This window comes from Metopolophium dirhodum, chromosome 5, assembly GCF_019925205.1.
Source record: "Metopolophium dirhodum isolate CAU chromosome 5, ASM1992520v1, whole genome shotgun sequence".
Taxonomy (NCBI): Eukaryota; Metazoa; Arthropoda; class Insecta; order Hemiptera; family Aphididae; genus Metopolophium; species Metopolophium dirhodum.
Window position 1 is genome coordinate 27,059,845 of NC_083564.1, and position 20,617 is coordinate 27,080,461.

General features: G+C 27.4%; 1 protein-coding gene across 1 annotated transcript; it reads right to left on the minus strand.

Moving 5' to 3' along the window:
* Window positions 1–2,897: 2,897 nt before the first annotated feature.
* On the minus strand, window positions 2,898–20,390 carry LOC132945676 (uncharacterized). Its single transcript, XM_061015441.1, has 22 exons — window positions 20,186–20,390; window positions 18,629–18,689; window positions 17,831–17,947; window positions 17,557–17,760; window positions 16,075–16,289; window positions 15,681–15,896; window positions 15,282–15,446; window positions 15,085–15,218; window positions 14,844–15,011; window positions 14,405–14,561; window positions 13,929–14,096; window positions 9,795–9,878; window positions 7,869–7,929; window positions 7,103–7,219; window positions 6,463–6,948; window positions 6,143–6,357; window positions 5,715–5,945; window positions 5,288–5,428; window positions 5,078–5,211; window positions 4,812–4,979; window positions 4,076–4,241; window positions 2,898–3,550 (listed from the first exon to the last, which is right to left on the minus strand). The coding sequence occupies exons 1-22, from the start codon at window positions 20,235–20,237 to the stop codon at window positions 3,363–3,365; spliced, it is 3,648 nt and encodes a 1,215-aa protein (XP_060871424.1). The 5' UTR covers window positions 20,238–20,390; the 3' UTR covers window positions 2,898–3,362.
* Window positions 20,391–20,617: the final 227 nt, after the last annotated feature.

A 20,617-nucleotide genomic window follows, 5' to 3' on the forward strand; every position in this document is an offset into this window, starting at 1 on the left:
ATTAATATATGTCAATTGTAACGCAGATAATTTAATGATGTAAGTGCATATAGTTAAATAAAAAAAACTAGCACCGCACATCATTTTTTGTCATAGAGTTGTATATTTTGTCATGCAAATTTTGGCGATAGTCATGCAAATTCATGCTAATTACATGCTAATTTCCTGTAAAAAAAAATTGTAAAATTTTTGAATGGGTGGTGCTGGAGAGACGTTCGTAATATTATAATAATTCCAGTGCTTCAAAACAAAGTTAAACATTGGTTCTCAAAATATAAATTTGTTAATTTATTATTATATTGATATTTCAATTTTTTGAAAACTGAAATCGTGATATTTTGGAGTCGCAAAAAGATACTCTTGCGACCCTATGATATTTTCAGGGGTCGCAAGTTCGACCCCGTGCGACCCCCAGTATACGCCACTGAGTGATTCTACTTCACATACTCCATATCAATAATTGACAATTTATTATTACTACATACTATTACTATCATGACAAAATGTAAAACATGAATTTTTATATTATTAATATATCACCATAAATATCATTAGAAAAGTTATTATCATAACATATGAGTTGTTTTATTATATTATAGTATATTTGAATTGACAATTTATTATTACTAAATATATTATTATTATAATGACAAAATGTAAAACATGAATTTTTATAATATTATTACCATAAATATCATGACAAAAGTTATTATCATAACATACCTATGAGTTTTTTTTTTTATTTATACTTCTATATTATATAAATTAAAATAAACATCAATATATTTTAGATTCTGAGCGAAGCGATGAATGTATTGATTTTACAATGATGTGTGTTTTTTATTTTTTTTTGTGTCCGTCATCACCTTTTAGGACAGTAAAAGTGCTTGGATTTTCTTCAACAGTAACTTTTCTGATTGGAAAGTGAATCTAGTTGGTACTTTGGGGGTCCAAAGTAAAAATTTCCCGGTGGTTTTCAAAAGCGACATGAAAGACAAAAGAAAAATTAAGGAAAAACGGGAAGTCTTACGCAAAATCTGTTTTCGAGAAAATCGATTTTGGTTTTTGGTGTAACTCTAAAACAAATGACCGTAGGTACATGCAATTTTGACTGAATGTTTATATTAGCATTTTCTATACACCATAACATTTTCCAAATATTTTGACTCTTTTTGAGCTGTTTGCGGACATTGTCAGTTCTCAATTTTATTAGTTTTTTTTTCTATAAATATCAATAAAATTTTATTTGTTGGGTAGAAAAGCGTGAAAATTTAATGCAAGGCTCCTGATATATTGTTACAATAGCAGTTGAAAAATATCAAAAATACATAGGCACAATATTTTTTTATAAGCATTTAAAGTTCAAATTTTGACAAAATTTATCAAATTTAAAATGTAATAACTATTTTGTAGTTAAAAATTTATAAAATGTTCAACTTTTGTAGCTAAGGATTGAAAATTTAAAACAAGGTTTCACGTAAATAAGTAAATATATAAATTACTTTATTCACAACAATATCATCAAATATACTTAGTAATATACTAATATAGGCAGACTGACCGTTTTCGCTCAGAATCGTTTTTCTTATACAATGATATTATATCATTGAATTCAAATTTAACACCATCCATTACAGTGACCCACTTGTAACCTACTGTACAGCAGAGAGACATCCACGTACCCACCTTTTTTTATTTAAATTTTGATATCGATTATATCGATATTTTCGGGGCGCAATGAGGTTACAAAAATCTTGAGTTTGGTTCAGTAGTCTGGTTACCTAATTATATCACATTTATTGGTCTTATTAAAAATGTACAACATAAATTCTTAAAACTATTGTGTTACAAACTAAATGTATTCCCTTTATTTCAAATAACTTGTATAATATGCGAATAAGTGAATTGAGCTTTATATCTTGTGAGGAAAGACAAGAATTTGCAGATGTTATGTTTATTTATGATTTGTTAAATAGCCATATTTTTTTCCTAGACCTGCTTTTTATGATTGAGTTTAATATAGCAAATCACCGTTTAAGAAATTCAAACTTCTTTCATGTACCATTTTATAAAATTAATTATAGATCCACTTATTTCTTCCCTAGAGCATTAAAACTAGTAAATCTTGTTACTGATTACGTAGATTTTTTCTTTAATGGGACGTACTGTTTTTAATAGAAATGTATATTTACCCTTAAACTAATTTGTAAATCAATTACCATTATTATGTTATTATTGTCTATTGATTTAGTGTTTGTTTCTTTGTTACTATTATCATTTACCGCTGTCAAATTATTATTTTATATCTGTATTTCCATTATTATTGTTTTAATTTTAGTTCTTACTGTAAAAAACTCAAAAAATGTAAACCTGATATTGCTCACATAAAAAGGTTATTACATCTTTATTATAAATAAATAAATAAAATATCTAAAATTGAAATACTTTAAAAATTAAAAATTAAAGCTTCATATTGTTTCAATAATTACCTACAAGCAGGCTAAAAATGTATAGTGCATATTTTGGACAATATGGCTGAGGAAAAATTATATAAAACGATTGATTATAATATGTTATTGCATACCTACCATTATTACTTATTCAGTAAATAATTTTAAATAAATTACTTTTTAATTACCGGTACAACAAGTAGGTAGGTACCTACCATTGAATTAAAACTTGTTTAATCAACAGAGGTAATCCTTATTGAAGTGATTACCTATTTCATAGGTGACAGAGCCAGAGTGGACCATTCAACACATTTTTAAAAAATCTAAAACTTATGAAAACGTGGCTTGATCAATCCTCGTATATGTTGTGAAAAATAATTCAAATTGAGTTAATTGTTGTGACGTACTGTTGGAATTAGAGTTGAGGTATTTGATATTTTCAATTCGTAATAGTAAATATGTGTATTTAGATTTTGTTATAATATGATTTGTTTACCTATAGGCAGGCGCGTAGCCAGGACATTTTTAGGGGGCTGTGTTAAGTTTATATTTACATATAACATGTGGGAGGCTTACACACATTTTAGTCATCAACTTTTATATTAATAATATCAAATATAAAAAGGACAACATATACTACAACATAATTTAAAGAAATCTTAAACATAAGGTACATACAGCGGACGGGAGTGTGCTTCAACACTCAAAACACCTTGCTGATATAAATAATAATAATAATGATTTAAATAATTCATAAACAGTGAAAAGTTATTTAAATGTAAAAATTCAATTATACATGTCGGATTTTCTTATAAGTATGTTTATCTACTTATTTTTACAGTTCATTATCAATAACTAGTAACTACCATATTATGTGTTATATACAGTTACAATTTTTATCAAACAATATACTTAGTATACATAATTTCCATAAATATTACGGATCCATTCAACGTGACATTTTATGCTCGTGAAGACAGCTATTGAGTTTTTTGAGTGTAGATCCTTGACACTAAATATTCCAGTTAAAAATGGTCCTGTGCTATATTCATATATTAGGCCCGAACCTCCAAATCCTATAAGATTTCTTTCACCTGTAACTAAAGTTTTAAAATATTAGTAAATATTTATTTTATAGCTTATACACATTACTTATACAGAAACATACAATTTATCACTGAATTACATTATGCTTTTATTATATTCACTGAACAAAATACTACATAATAGTTTATTCTGCCCAGTTATATAAATACCTTTAATAAATGAACCTCTGTACAAATATATTATGACTCTGAAGGACTCAAACAATTAAAAATAACTTTTATATTTTATTCTGTCAGATGTGGCACGATAATTTATTAATGTTTAACACTGCGTACGTTTTGATCTGCTTTGCATCGTAGAATTTTGAATGAACCGAAAATGTAATGATTTTTTTAATAACTACACTTTTTTTCTGGGAAAAATAGTACTTTAAAAGTTTTATGTTATTATATCAAATGGAAATAGTCTATAAAACTGATGAAATCTGAATTATTTTTAGAAAATGTTACACAGCTGAGCTCCAACTCCGTTCAATAGAATACCTATTAAAACTATAAGAATTATTAGTTTTTTTTTACCCAATTTATAACCTGTGCAAAATTTATCTTTAGTCACGTAATTTTCAAATCCATCTGTGTACATTTCCTGACACGTTTTCCGGTCAATATATGGTAAAGTATATAATTTTAATATTGATTTATGTTGTCCATTGCCAAGCATATCGTTCATTCCCAGGCCAAACATCTATAAAACAGATTTAAATAGTATATTATATTTAAAGGTTTAAATTTATTATTAAATAAAGGAATGGTCTTACTTTTGAAAATAAATAATATCTATAACAATACGAATTATACATGCATAAGAGCATAACATAGATTGTAGAAATAATAAAGTACTTCAATGAAGAGTAATATACTAATGAATAATATTTATGGATACTATTTAATGTTAATTGACGATTATTTTGGGTTGTAAATCTATCAATAACAAACAGTAAATTATTAAATATTCATAAGAAATATAGTAACTAATAAAATACTAAGCAATCCATGATTAGATAGTTTATAAATTGTTGTAAATTAAGAACTTTAGTTTTATCTTGTAATAAATTTATTTTCTTAACTATATATTTTCCTAACTTGTTGTCGATAAATGAATGTAATTTAAACCTCCTAAATTACATAGATGTAATTTAGAGATTCTTCTGGAATCATGAGTACAAATTTATGTTAAATAATATCAAGGCTAAATAAGTTTATTATCCCAATACTAAATAATGAGTTGTGAGTGATTTGTAAACAATGAGATTACCTTTCCTAGATCTCCATTAGAAAGCAAATGTTTCGCAGACCAATCAATAGAAGCCGGTCGAACACCATTACTAACGACAACATTGGATGCTAACACGATGACAGAAATATCATCAGAATAATGTCCAGATAGACCATCATAACTATCCTCCAGATAAATTAAACTGATCTAAAATTGTATAAATTACATATAATTATTGTTTTGGTAAATTTGTTAAACATCAAACATCAAAGTCAGTATATTATTTATATTAATTATTTATTTACGTCAACAATCTGTGTATATGTATTGTCTATTGTAGAAAAATTGCTATTTTCTTTTCCAACGGCAGTTTTAAAAACATTATTTTCATTCTGTAAGATCTTCCTTCTTAACCCCTTTTTCCAAAAACAATGGGCAGCTACAAAACAATTAAAATACATTTTTCACTAAATATATTATGTATTATATAGGTAATAATGATTATTATTTTTTACCGGAGACAACTAAATTTGGAGCAATCAATGTTCCTCCACATACTCGGAAATAACGACCATAGTTATTAATTTTATATATTTCCACATTCCAAGGCGCTATTACAGATGGTTCTTTCAACCTATTTGAGGTTGATTCTGTACCTAGAGTATATAATGGACAACCATCAAAAATAATATTTAAATACATAAATTAATATTCTGATAATCCTAGACTAAAATTAAACTTAAAAACTAAAAAGAAATGTTGACAGTTTAAAAGTATATAAATTGAAGCATCACAATTTAGTTAAAATGATTAACTAAATGTTTGGGTATGAAAATAATTTAACCAATTCGAAATCTAAATTATTGAGTTCCAAAATGTTCGATTTGTTTTACGACAGGTCATTAAAGTAGTCTATATAAAAATATATTATAGTATAATTACGTGAAGTACAAGTGGTAAGTAGTTGACCACTCCATTTTGCATTTTTAAGACAAAGCAACTCATTATCAGCTTTTATTAATCCTTGTTCTCTTGGTGAATTATGTGCATTTTCGACTTTACATGATTGTGTTAATATAGTACCAGGTTCTGATGGCTTTGAACAATTTACATTAACTCCATTCAGTGAACATTTAATATCTAATACATCTGATACCATAGGAGTACACTTTTCTAGTATCACAAGGATAAATATAAATGAATTATATAAACTATATAATTATATAATTATATTTTACTTATAAATTATATATTATCCAATATAATAGGTATATTTAGCTACTTGTCTTGTATTGTCATTTGTGATTTGTCTCGTTAATATTAGTTTACACGATGCAAATCAATACAAATGTAAACTATTCAATACTTACTCAAACATAATGTATCGGAATCAATTGATCTCCATTGTCCAGACTCCGAACATACCATCAATTTGTACGGAACAGTTTTATAATATCCTTCTTCACAGTCCACTTCAACTATGCGATAATTATTCACTATAGACCCACGTGATAGAGGAACGTTTTGAATCGTATCCTTATAAAAATACTTAGTACCCTCAATGTTCGGTATCACGCAAGTTTTTCTAAATGAAAATTAACATAACAATGATACCTATGTTAAACCCTTTCATTAACCATGTATTTCGTAACTATGTAGAAATAGATATAATTTAAATAAGTGTAAATACTTTTGAATAGAAGATTGGTTTGTCGACTCGGCTTGTTGAATTTTTGTATCTGGCGTCGAAGTAGTTGTCGGTGCTGTAGTTTTCCATGCTGTAGTTTTCCATGCTGTAGTTTTCCATGGTGTAGTTGGCGATGATGTAGTTGGCGATGATGTAGTTTTCCATGCCGTAGTTGTTGATGCTGTAGTTTTCCATGGTGTAGTTGGGGTTGCTGTAGTCTTCCACGGTGTAGTTTTCCATGGTGTAGTTGTCGATGCTGTGGTTGTTGATTCTGTATTTGTCGATTCTGTGGTTGTCGATTCTGTGGTTGTCGGTTCTGTAGTAGTCGACTCTGTGGAGATATTTTCAGGATTTACTTCAGATTCTGAAGTTATCGAGGATGAACATAGTTCCTCGTCAGAACCGTCTAAACATTGGGTCACTCCATCACATCTACCCTCTATATTTATACAAGCACCATATGTGCATTTGAATCCGTATGTTGGACACCTTTAATGTAAAATATTAATATTAGTTTATAGGTACCTAGTTATTATTTAAAATATTATTACTATTATTATTATTATTTATTTATTTATTTTATTTATAAATAAATTATTTATATTACGTATGTTTATATTTTTAATCATCTCAATCAACTCACGTGGTCAGTTCACATAAAACTTGTGTTTCATCAGTTCCATCGCTGCAATCTTGAATTCCATCACAAGTAGTTGCAACATCAATGCATTGGCCGGATTGACAAGCGTATTCCGACTCTCTAGAAAAAAAAAACTAAGTATGCTGAATGCAATGGATAATATTTATTAAATACTTAATTATTCTTTCGTGATACCTACTTGGGGAAAATCTGTGTTTAATACTAGGCATATTCTTAAATATATTATTTAGAATAATTGTTTAGATAAAACACAGATATGGTTTTAAACATAAATAATAATTATATTACAAGCCGAGTGGAACTACCACTTTTTAGTTTTTTTAAAATACTTTAATAAAAGACTTGATTTATTTAAATTTAAAAATAACTAAATTGTCTCTTAGAAATAAGTTATCACTAAAATATAAACAGTCTCTTAACTACATTAATACTTAATCTAGAATTAGATTTAACATGACGTATACTATTGCATTATCAAAATATAAACATAATTTTGATTGAAATATCTATACTTAACTGAATTAAGTCGTATAGGTAATTAGGTATCTATTAACCTTCGTAAAAATGTATTTGTAATTTATAAATTATCACAAATTTGTAATTAATTACATGCTTGAGTATTTGTGAAATTGTTATTACTTTCTATCAACTTATTTATAATGTATAGGTGCCTAAAAAATATGTTGTGAAGTTAAACCATAGGTATTAATTATATACAAAATCAATGGTTATTAATTATTATACTAACTCTGAGCAAGTTGGTTCAGTTTGTCGTTTTCTGATGTCTCTATCACACAAAACGACTGTTTCTAAAATAATATAATAACATAAGTAATGAGTAATGACATAATTTGTTAATATAATTTTTAAAAATCAAACAAATAGTTTTTGAGTTATTTAACTTTTTGTACTAAGTCTATGATAATGGGTTTGGGAGATACTGGGGGCTGTAATGACTTGAAAATTTTAGTAATTAATATTAATCTATCAACATCTTACAATCCATATTTTCTTTTCAAATTTTGCATAGTGTACTATTATTTTGAACATTTTGATGTATTACATTCTATAAATTGAGCTGATTATTTTTAGATTCTGAGCGAAGCGATGAATGTATTGATTTTACAATGATGTGTTTTTTTTAATTTTTAAATTTTTTTTTGTGTCTGTCATCACTTTTTAGGATAGTAAAAGTGCTTGGATTTTCTTCAACGGTACCTTTTTTGATAGGAAAGTGAATCCGGGGGGGGGGGGGTAGGGGGTCAAAAGTAAAAATTTCTCAGTAATTTTCAAACGCGACGTGAAAAACAAAAGAAAAATTAAGGGAAAACGGGAATTTTTATGCAAAATCTGTTTTCGAGAAAATCAATTTTTGGATTTTGGTGCAACTCTAAAACAAATTACCGTAGGTACATGAAATTTTGACTGAATGTTTATAATTACATTTCCTATACACCATAACATTTTCCAAATATTTCGACTTATTTTGAGCTGTTTACGGACATTTTCAGTTTCCATTTTTTTTAGTTTTTTTTTCTATAAATATCAATAAAATTTTATCTGTTGGGTAAAAAATCTTGAAAATTTAATAGAAGGCTCCTAGGTTATTGTTTCAAAGGCAGATAAAAAAAATTGAAAATCTTTAGTCACAGTTTTCATTTATAAGCATTTAAAGTTCAAATTTATAATTTAATAATTATTTTGTAGTTAAAAATTTATCAAATGTTCAACTTTTATAGCTAAGGATTGAAAATTGAAAACAAGGCTCCACGTAAATAGGTTATATATAAATAACTTTATTCACAATAATATCATCAAATATACTTGGTAATATCATAGGCTGACTGAATCGTTTTTCTTATACAATGATATTATATCATTGAATTCAAATTTAACACCATCCATTACAGTGACCCACTTGTAACCTACTGTGCAGCAGAGCGACATCCACTTACCCACCTTTTTTTATTTTATAAGTATTATGAACGCTTAATAAGTTATGAAATGGAAGATGATAGGTGCCCTAAAAAATATCTCACTTTGATAGGTATTCTGTCAACTTCCATAAATTTAAAAAAAACTATCACCTTAATGTTCATTAATACTTAATCATATTTAAAACAATTTAAAATATTATGTAGTAAGTTTTCAGTTGTCATTAAAAAAAATTTAAAAACCTTATAACTATCTGAATCAAAATATAAAATTAGATTTTAATTTATAATTTTCCAATATGAAGACCTCCACGGGAGGCCTCTTCACTCTGTATATCCATGTCGCTATTTTATTTTATTTACTATCATCAAAATATCAAATAATCTTATTGTTTGCCCGACAAAGAATTTTGAGAATAAAAGATTTTATTTGATAAAATTTTATAGTTCAATTAGTTCTTTAAGTTACACTATAATATTATTTTTAAAAACACTATTATCAGGAACGATTCTTCAAGTTTTAAGGAATCTCCATTATATATTAATATAACTTATGTATATTTTATAATATACGTATATCAGATATCTGTGCCATAGATCTTAATAAATTAGAATACCTAAAAAGTAATAAAATACTTTTTAAATTTGATTATTTTCCAAACTCGTATTTGATGTATTAAAATTATTACTTAAATACTATTAACATACACTGCCATTTTTTAGTATTAAAATATACGTACCAAATACGAAATATGAGTATATAACCAGAATAAAAGTATTTGCTGACTTCATGGCCGATGACAAAAATATCACAGCAAATAATATTATAATATTAACAAAACTATAAATGTAGTATGTACTATGTACTTATTATACTATGTTATATGTTAAATAATACACTAAAAAAAAAAAATTACAAAATTGAAAATAATCACCGAGAAATATCACATGTGTATTGGTTATGGAATTATGTATTATTTTTGAATTTTGAGGGATACAACTGTTAGGTAGACGTTGTGTATTAGGAATACTTCAGATGGTATTGGTTGAAATACAGTGGAACCAAAGTGATAGCTACTACCTTTTTTGAAGAATGGTGGGAGAACATGGATGTCGTTTCCCTCCAAAAATTATTTTTTCGATGCGTACCTATACACGTTGTAATTTTGGAAAAATGAATAATGAAAATTTATCACATGAATTATTTGTATTGTCTTGTCTATATACGTAGAACGAACCAATATATTACCTACTATGTGGCATAAATTGAAGTGCCATATTATTTTAATGAATAAACTGCAGATCGTGTTTTGAGTAGGTACAGTTATAGGTGGGGTAAAATAAAAATCTCATAATTTGTTTTCAGTCTCAATATATGTATACAATTGAGATAGTAGCTAAAATTAATTAATGTATAACTTAAGATAAATTCATGGTAAACTTTAACGATATCATAGCAATGTTATAGGTAACAAAAATAAAGCATGACTGTAAATTATAATGCGTTTAATATTGTACATTTGTACAAAATGGTTTAATACCATATTTTTAAATTTCTTGCATAGAGCTGTTTTTATTGACAAAATTACGTTAAGTAGGTAAGTACCATGGATAACTGAGAAATAGACAAATTCTTGGTGTTGTTATACTATACCTACCTAGCTCTGACGTTGGGATAAACAGAAAAAAGAATGTACTAAATTTGCGTTTAGCATTGATTATGATATTATTGTCGATAGATTGTTTCATGGATTGGTCGTTCGGGAAGGTTTCTTTTGATATTTATTTTGCCTAGTAGTAAATTTGATTTCGAATTGAATAGTAAGGAATGAACTGTCCGAGCTTCAGGTTCTTGTTCGATTCTGTTTATTTTACGTTTATATTCGTGCATCAGATATAATATATTATTATTTTGGAAGTTGGTATTATTTAATGTGTAGGTACGTACACTTAGTTGTACGTTCTATGTAAGTTGTATTTTAAATAAGATATTATAACAGCCCCCTCCCAATAGCCGACCTATGAACCGATCAAGGGCATACTGCGTTTGCAAGTAATGAAAAATATACGTACCTATAGGTTCATGAACGAAAAAAATTGTTGTTTTACAAATTTCATGTATTCTGTACCTAATGTTTTTATATGTTCAGGCAAGTGTGTAAAACTGGTTATCTATGTATGTATACATTTAAGTCTTAAGATATAATATATTATTATATATTCGACCTAACGCGTTGTACGGGAATAAGACATGCACATCCCGCTGATTGTTATTATTAAAAGAATATGATAATGCGAACAGTGAGTTTGAAATACTTACAAACATATTAGTTAGGTTTATAATATATTGAACTAAAGATTCCCAGATTCTTCCGACCTTGACGCTCCACACTACGTCATAAAAAATACGATGAAAACAAGTCTTTCTCTGTATTACAGGTATTTCCAGAAAGCTGTTAATACATGCTTCGATCTCGCAAAAATATCGGATAAACACATCGATTACAGCCTCTCTTGATGAGTAGTTTAACAGTTAACTACTATATGCCCATTTTAGACAGCGTCTGGGTTTTTTGATTAGGATTTAGAATTTTGATGGCATGATTTTTGATATCAAAAATTCAAGGCTCAAGCAGTCTCGAATTCGAATTAAAATTTTATAATGACACTATATAATATTATATATTATTATATTATTCGTGTAGTCTGATCGATGAGCATGCAGTATAATATTATATAATTATAGTGTAGCTACTACGTCGTAATTACAGTTCTGTGGTAAGATGGCGGAAGTTGAAACGTTTTTTTTGTAACTTTTTGAAATATAAATTATAAGCTTAATTTTAAAAATTACGAAAATTCAAAAAATATTGTTTCTGTGTTCAAAACAGTGTGATTATTATTAACGTAAGTATTTCTTTCATATTTCTGCCAATTCATTTTTCCGCCATATCAGATAACTTAAAATATAGTATTATAGTATTCGAATAAAATTAAATAATTGTAGCTATAATTAGTGGCGGAGAAAATATAAATTAGATAAAAAAAATATTATATGATTAAAACTGAATAAAATATAGTAAACTATAAAGTTACTTTATTTTTTTACAAGCGTGTCTTTATAAGTTTGAACTTGAACGAAATTCGATTTTCGTGTCGTATAATGAATGTAAGAAATAACAGTTATAATATGTGAAGGGAATACATGCCACAGTACATACATTACATGACCCACGAATATTATTTTAAAGGTCGTGAGATTTGACGGAAATGTGAATCCACTAATTGATGTTTTGGTGGGAAGTGAATTGGCAGATAAGGTAAAGGTATAATTTTGGCTATGCCCATAACATGGTAAGAAAATACCTATAGGACAACCGGTAGAGGTGATTCGAACTAAAAAATTTGGGCTTGGATCTTTTAATGGTATGTCGGACAAAACATTTTTTGTTCGAAACGTATGACGTGTTCCAATTTTATTTTTTGAAATTCAGATTAATCATTAAGCATTTTGAACTTTTTGTTCGAGTTCGGTTCGGTTTGATTTTTGAAAACTAGGTCCAACTTTTGAATTCAAACCAACACTTAAAGTTTAGTTTGACTTTTCGAATTTCAAACAGTTTGACCCATCTCTAAATACTAGACACACTACGTGTCGCACCTCGTTAAATAAACTTAACATCTTATACTATAAAGTAAAATACTACTAATACTACCTACTAAGTAATGAGTAATGCTTATCACAACAACTTCTGCCTTCTTCAAAATGTAGGAACAAATCTTGTTACGGAAGTAACTTTTTTTTTCGAGTCGATAATACTTTTCACACTAAATACAGATCTGCAAAAATGATGTGACAATTATTGCACTTAATTTGGAAGTTATAGACATTTAAATATCACCCGTATAGCCATATAATGCACTGAGCGCAGACGGCAGGTCACCGCGCGTTGGGCAATTGGTCACAATATTACACAAATCAAAAAATATCAATCAATTTGGTATGAATAACCACCCTAAGTGTTAAGTTTGAAAAATTCTAGAGGTCTTATATAATACCTAGGTACTGAGAAAATTCCTATCGTAGTTTAGAGTCTAATTTTAGGATCTACGTTGATAGGCAGTCACTCAGAGTGATATCTGAATACATTTTTCATATTATGAGATTTACCGGATCACCGTGGCGATGATGTCCGCGGGTGTCGGTGACAGTGTAATTACTACTCACTACTCAGGTATAGAAATGTGACCAAATATCAAATATAGGTACCTATAAGTTAAAATTATATTTATATCCAATCATAATATCAATTATTATTTTATTATTTTTAACGAATAGTTGACATTTTTTAGAAGACCACGTACTTCGTGGATACTCGTGGCTCACCAGTGTGCCACGACACTGTTCTATATAGTACATACTTCGGATATGAAAACTTCGCAGTAATCAGCGTTGAGTTTTTCTACTTTTTCCAAATTCATGGAATTATTATTAGGTGTAACACGTTTACCTAATGTTTTTTTTTAGACATGTGACTTTGAGCACTAACTGTCTAAAATATGTATTGCCAACTAATTATCGTGTCTAAGAAAATGTAACTCTATTATTTATAAAAGATTATTAAAACAATAGATTAGTAAAACTTTAATACTTACAAATCGGCATGATATTGTGTTTCAAACTATTAAATGTAATTATGTAAATATTATAACAGGTATGCGTTGGATTTGAACTTAATAATGTAAAATAAACAATTTACTGTACGTAATATTTAATACAATAGGTTTCGTATTATTTAACACACGAGTCTTACACAATATAGTTGTAAACGAATGAATACATCTTACTACAACACGATGTATTCACTTACATTAGAGAAGTCGTTCGCGAATCCATTGGATATGGTGACTTACATCCGTAAAAACAGCGACTAAATCGTTTGTGTATGGATCCATGACACTCGCTATTCCGGTCAAAAATTGTAAAGCCCCGTGTTCAAATGTTAAGCCTGATCCAATAAATCCCTCAGTAATACTTTGTCCTGCAATTTTAGATTAGAAATAACAATTATGCACGCATAGAGGTACAATAAAAAACTTACTGTTTCACTAATGTATTTAATAATAAAAAATATAAATATATAAATTAAAAATATTTAATTTGAGGTACAACAAATATAACCAGGAAAATATAATAGTTAATAATTATCGAAGAAAGAGTTTGTCCAAATCCACAAGATATTAGATAAATGTTTTACAAAACAGCAAATAAATTTATGGCTTCTAAGTAGGTATATTATGTATTTAGTATTTATGCAAAATGTAAGTATTCGTTTTAAACTTATATTACCTAATTGAGAAACGGCGCAAAATTTATCAATAGTCACCAATGATTGAAATCCATTGGAATACATATCACGACAAGTATTTTTGTCAGTGTATGATAAGTTTGCTTTTAACAAAACAGAACTTATTTCCATATTTTCCGACTTTCCCCAGCCGACAACCTATAATTTATAAAACAAATTGTTCAATACTATAATATATTATTCTTTTATCCATAATATTATTAAATAATTAAAATTAAGATGATAACATTTTCTATCCACATTCCTACTCACAAAATAATAAAAATAGTCTTAGTTTTTTTCAAATTTTGAAATGACAAATAAATTGGTTTTACAATCAAGTGTTGTTATTTTCTTTTAGTTAGTTCTGTGAATTAATTTTTTTATGTTTGTATGCTCAAAAAGTTTCATGTAGCTATCTAAATCATTCAACAAAATTACCTTTCCGAAAGATCCATTCGGAACAGAATATTGTTTGGACCAATCAATACAAACTGGCATGACAACGTCGCTGATTGTAACTTGAGTTTGTAACACGATAATAGCTAAATCATCGGCATAATACCCAGAAGGGCCATAATAACTCTCTTTCAGATAAACAAATCCCACCTAAAATTTTCTTTTTGTAAATATATTTAGGATCAAGCGATGTGTTTGTTCTCAACTAAGAAATTATACTTACATCGATAATCTGGGTAAAATTACTGTCTTTCATCGAAAGGTCACTAGTATATTTTCCAACGGCAATTTTATACTTATGTTTTTCATTCATCAATATTTTATTCGTGTACCCTTCTTCCCAATAACACTGAGCCGCTATAAGCATTTAAATGTATTCTTAATTTTTCTTTAAATGTGTTTTATTGCTAACTTTCATACCAGTGATAACTTTATTCGGAGAAATTAATGTTCCTCCGCATATTAATTCATAAAACCCATCACGACTTTTTATTTGTCGATATAATCCAACACTCCAAGGCACTGTCCCATATTCTACTTTCTCATCGTTTAATACTTCACTTGGAGTATATAGTAGACCACAAGCTACAATAATATTTTAATAGGTAGGTAGGTAATAGTATTAATAAATAATAATATATTATAAAACAAAGTTATAGAATAAAATACATGGTGATTCACCAGGCTGCTCAGCCCCCTTTCTTCTTCAATAATGCAGTTATTCAACATTTTTATTCTATACTTCATGTTTTATTGTGCAATAAATTCACAGCGCTGATAATAATAACAATAATAATAATAATAATAATGAAAAAATACTTGGAATACACGTATATAGATCACCATCACTCCATGTTGCATTTTCCAGACAAAGTAATTGAATTGGGACTTGTTCCTGTCCACTTGGTAATTTATGAGTGACTTTACATGTTTGATACAATATAGTGCCAGGTACTGGAGTTAAGCAACTAATATATTTATCCTCAAAGGTACATTCAAAATCCAAACTATCTGATTTCATAGGTGGACACATTTCTGGTTACATCAATAAAATATATAATTAATGCACATTCAGCAGTAACGGTTAAATAATATATATTATTACCAAATATCTGTCAGATCAATAATTTTATCTTTAAAATTATTATTTACATAATCCGTATTGGTGTATAGTATACAAGACAATACGATACAATAGGACATTGGTACTTACTCAAACATAATTCTTCAGTTACGAATGGTCTCCATTGTCCGGATTCCGAACACACCATAAATCTGTAAGGAACAACTTTATGATACCCGGCTTCGCAGTCTTCCTCAACTATGCGATATTGTTCAATTTCAGTGGCATGAGACAGCGAAACATTTTGATTCCAATCTTTGTAAAAATATTTTGTGCCCTCAATTGCCGGTATCCTGCAAGTTTCCCTAAAATAAGCATAACAAGTATTAAATTTACCGGTTATAATACAATTCAATATTATTACAAACATTTGCTTCAATATAGAAATAATAGGGATTAGTTACTTATTAAATTATAGGTACACGTACACCATATAAAAAAGGTGAACAAGTTGGTATCGCTCTGCTGTACAGAGTACAAATATCAAAAATCGATCAATAATTTACCGTTGAATATCAAATATTGTAAACATTTTAAGTTCAAAAATCATGAAAAATTAATGTTCCATTTAAGTAACTTTTTTTTTATAGGAAGAAAAACTTATTTGAAATTTTCTTTTAACGTTCTTAATCTCAGTTATGGAAAGAAAAAATTTATGAATTTTAACTGATAAATATTTTACAAAATTTAAAAAAATGTCTTATGGCTATAAATAGCTCAAAAAGATTCAAAATTGTTTGTAAATATTATCATATATGTAAAATTATCATTTTTACATTTGGTGAAAGTCTCAAGTATCCCTAGGATTATTCATTTTTGAATTACAACTAAATATCAAAACTTGATAGATGGAAATTTATTAATTTACCGATGAAATCCAATATCTTAAACATTTTAAATTCAAACGCTCATAAAAAATTAATAAAAAATGTTTTTTTTCAATATAAACTTTTTTTTGTCTATGGTAATTTTTTATGTTAGCTATGAAAAGAAAAACTTTTATGAATTTTTTACCGAGAATAATTTGAAAATATTTACTATAGTACCTAACTAGCTTAAATAGAGTCAAAATATTTCGAAAATATTACCTACCATTTATGGAAAATGTTAATAGAAATATTTGGTGAAAATTTCAAGGATCTATGGTTATTCATTTTTGAGTTAAACCAAAGAAATAAAATCGACTTTTTCAAAAATTGGTTTTACGTAAAAATTATCACTTTTTTCTCTTTTTTTTGTTTTTTTTGACGATTTCCATAACTACTTGGAATTTTCAATTTTGACTTTCTAAAAGTACCAACTAAATTCAATTTTCTATCAGAAAAGATGATTATTTCAAATATCGAAGCATTTTTACTATCCACAATATTCTGACAGACAGAAAAAACGCACATCATTGTAAAATCAATTTCACCCCACTAAGAATCTAACATAAAATACAATATAATAATATGTTTTAAATTTTATTTCTAGTAATATTTTTAGGATTCACTTTGCAGGACTCAAGTTTATTTGAACTGGAAATTTAATCATAGGACTATATATAGGTACCAATTTATCCGAGTAACCTACTTAATGCGAGACGGCACGGTTATTGGTTTTAGTTTTGCTGTGTCAGGTTTTTTAGGTATTGAACTCGTAAATGTTGATATTAAAGTTGAATTGGGACACTTTTCTTCGTCTGAACCATCGGCACACTGTTCGATGCCGTCACATAAATTCTTGTTACTGATACAAGCGCCATATTTGCACCTGAATGTATACTGTTCAGGACACCTTTAATGTAAAATGTCAATATAAACATTATTTTATGTACTTAAGTTTATATAAATCTAAATTGACTTACAGGACCGTTTCACACAAAAGTAAAGTTTCATCCGATCCATCACTGCAATCTCGTATTCCATTACAAGTATTTGAGACATCAATGCACTGGCCAGATCCACACCCATATTCCGTTACACTTTTTTGAATTAAAGTAAACGTATAGGAATTTAAAAATTTTAGCACAAATTATTATTTTATAATCAATATAATATGTCGTATTATAAAATACACTTATTGAATATTTCTATAAAGGTATCGTCTGTATGTATGGAATAAATAACATTGTCGTTATTGAAGGTATTTGTTGAATATAAGTCTTAGGTAGACATTTTTTTTCATTTTTCGTAAAATTATTCCACTCTAACCATTAAAATAAAACGTAATTAAACTACGCACCTGCTTAAGTATATTATGAGTTTTTCTGTCCATAAAAATGTATAATGTATTTTAATTGTGTTGTAATTTCAGTGTAACACAAATTGTTATTTTTCATATTATGTGGTTTAAAAGTAAAGTATATTAAACATAGATTATATCTAGAAGACTAGAACGTATTTTATATTGCCCATAATATAATACACGTATAAAACTTATTACAGATACAATATAATATATAATTCTTAAAATTTGACGATTTAAATGATTAATAAATATAATACAATTATGATTTAAAAAGAGAATTGAATTAGTTAATTTACATAGGATTTAAAGTTAAGTGAAGCACTTAAAATATATATTGTAAAAGCTACATTTATAGTCTAAATAGAAGTTTATTATTATTTATTGTGAAAACATAGTATATAATATAGTTACCAACCCCGGGCAAGAAAATATGGTTTGTCGTTTTTCAAGTTTTCTATCACACAAAATGCCCGTTTCTAAAATAATAAAATATTGCAATTCATGTATAATCGACAGGGGTAGGCAGATTAGAATTAATACATTTATTTGAATTTAGTATTTATCTACTGAATGATTCACAAAGCATGCTGGGGGTGCCCTTTTTCTTCAATAATGCAATTATTTGAAATAAGATTTTCGGAATTTTCAAAATCTTAAAATGTTTTTTAATACTTAAGTATTGCTCTGTGCTCTATTCAAACTTCTGGTTTTATAATGAGAACCTTCCTTTTCTACTTTAATTATTTATCAGAAAATGTATTTAAATATTTTGACGTGTCATATTCAAAATTCAAGCTAGTAGTTTTGAGTTATTTAAATTTGTGTACTATGGATAATAGATGATAATGGGTTTGGAAAATATTTGGGCTATAGAAATTCAAAAATATTAGTAATAAATAATATTACCTATGATATCATTATTTATTATTTATAAAAATGGTCCAAGGAGCAAGTATAATAAATACCTACTAGATTCTATATTACGTCATATATTACTTACATTGAATATGCTTTATAAATATTTATTAAAATTAAATGGAACATTCACGAAAAATAATTATGGCATTCCGTTATCATCACGATAGAAATATTTAAGTTAGGACAAAAATTGCATTTAACTCTTAATTATAAATATAAAAAAATAATTTATAACTTAAATCACTTATATTCAGATTTGGATAAGATACTTTTTAAAAGTATTTCAAATACATATTCCATATTATATGTATTTAAATACCTATTATGATAATAATATTCCTAAGTATTTGGAATACTTCACAAAAAGTATACTGTATTCGGAATACTACCCAAGTCTGCTTATATTTGATTGAAAAACTTAATACCTACCTTTTGCTAAATAATAAGTTAAGCATACATTTTTTACCAGTGTAAAGAACACCTACCTACCTAAGTTGTTATTTCTCGTAGCAAGTACATTATACAAGGTATAACAATATAACATGGATTATTCTTATACAAATTATTGTACGTTTTAATGTCTAAATGAAGATTAATTATAATATTAAACGTTTTATTATGAAAATACTTTTCTATTCAAAATGTTAATTTTTTTAATATCTTATAGGTACCTATTTTGTATTTTATTATTCGTTTATTTAAGAATTTAAAATACTGAAATTATTGATTTATATTTATATTTTAGTAGATACGAATGTACAATATTAGACACATAAAACACAGAGAATATTTGTCAAAATCACTCTATTTTTAACGATATTATCAGGCAAATATAAATTCATCATATTATGTTAGTTTTGTCCCAAGTCTCTCGTAATATACTGCCGCATCAATATAATGGTTATACAACCAATATAAATATATATATATAAGATTTATATTTAAATGTATGCTTTGCGTTTACTCAAATAATAAAAATAGGTATTATATAGTAGGTACTATAGTAGATGGATTAGGTAATATTTACGCATCGTAATGTATTAAAATTACGTACCGAAAATGAAACAAAAACACGTTAGCCAGGAGAACAAAGATTTCATGGTCATCGACTTACGACGAAAGTATGTTGAAAATTGAATAAAATAACAACACTAAATAGATAATATTATATTAAAATTAATTGTACATGATTAATAATTTTGACCGATTCATAAATAACTGCTTACAATTCAACACTCAAATGGTTAAATCTTATACTATTATTAATATGGTTAAGCCAGTGCAAACGTCTATGATCGACTCAATAGTGAATAGCCGGCCGGTTCAGTATGGTATAGTGGGGGTTACAAGTGAAGTTTCCCCCATCATGATTATTCATTTTTCAAGTGTATAATAATAATAGTATTAATATTTATGGGGGACGGAGTGGCGGAGTGGACTAAGGCGTCGGTTACGACGCGCACCGTCGACGGTTCGAACTCGGCTA

Bases quoted from the DNA above. Each gene is read 5' to 3' on its own strand.
- LOC132945676 (XM_061015441.1), bottom strand. From the start codon at position 20,237: ATGACCATGAAATCTTTGTTCTCCTGGCTAACGTGTTTTTGTTTCATT. The intron at 15,447-15,680 runs GTATTTTTTCAT...ATATTATTGTAG, and splicing joins TCTATATACGTGTATTCCAA to CTTGTGGTCTACTATATACT. The intron at 6,949-7,102 runs GTGAGTTGATTG...TTTACATTAAAG, and splicing joins GTTTTATGTGAACTGACCAC to GTGTCCAACATACGGATTCA.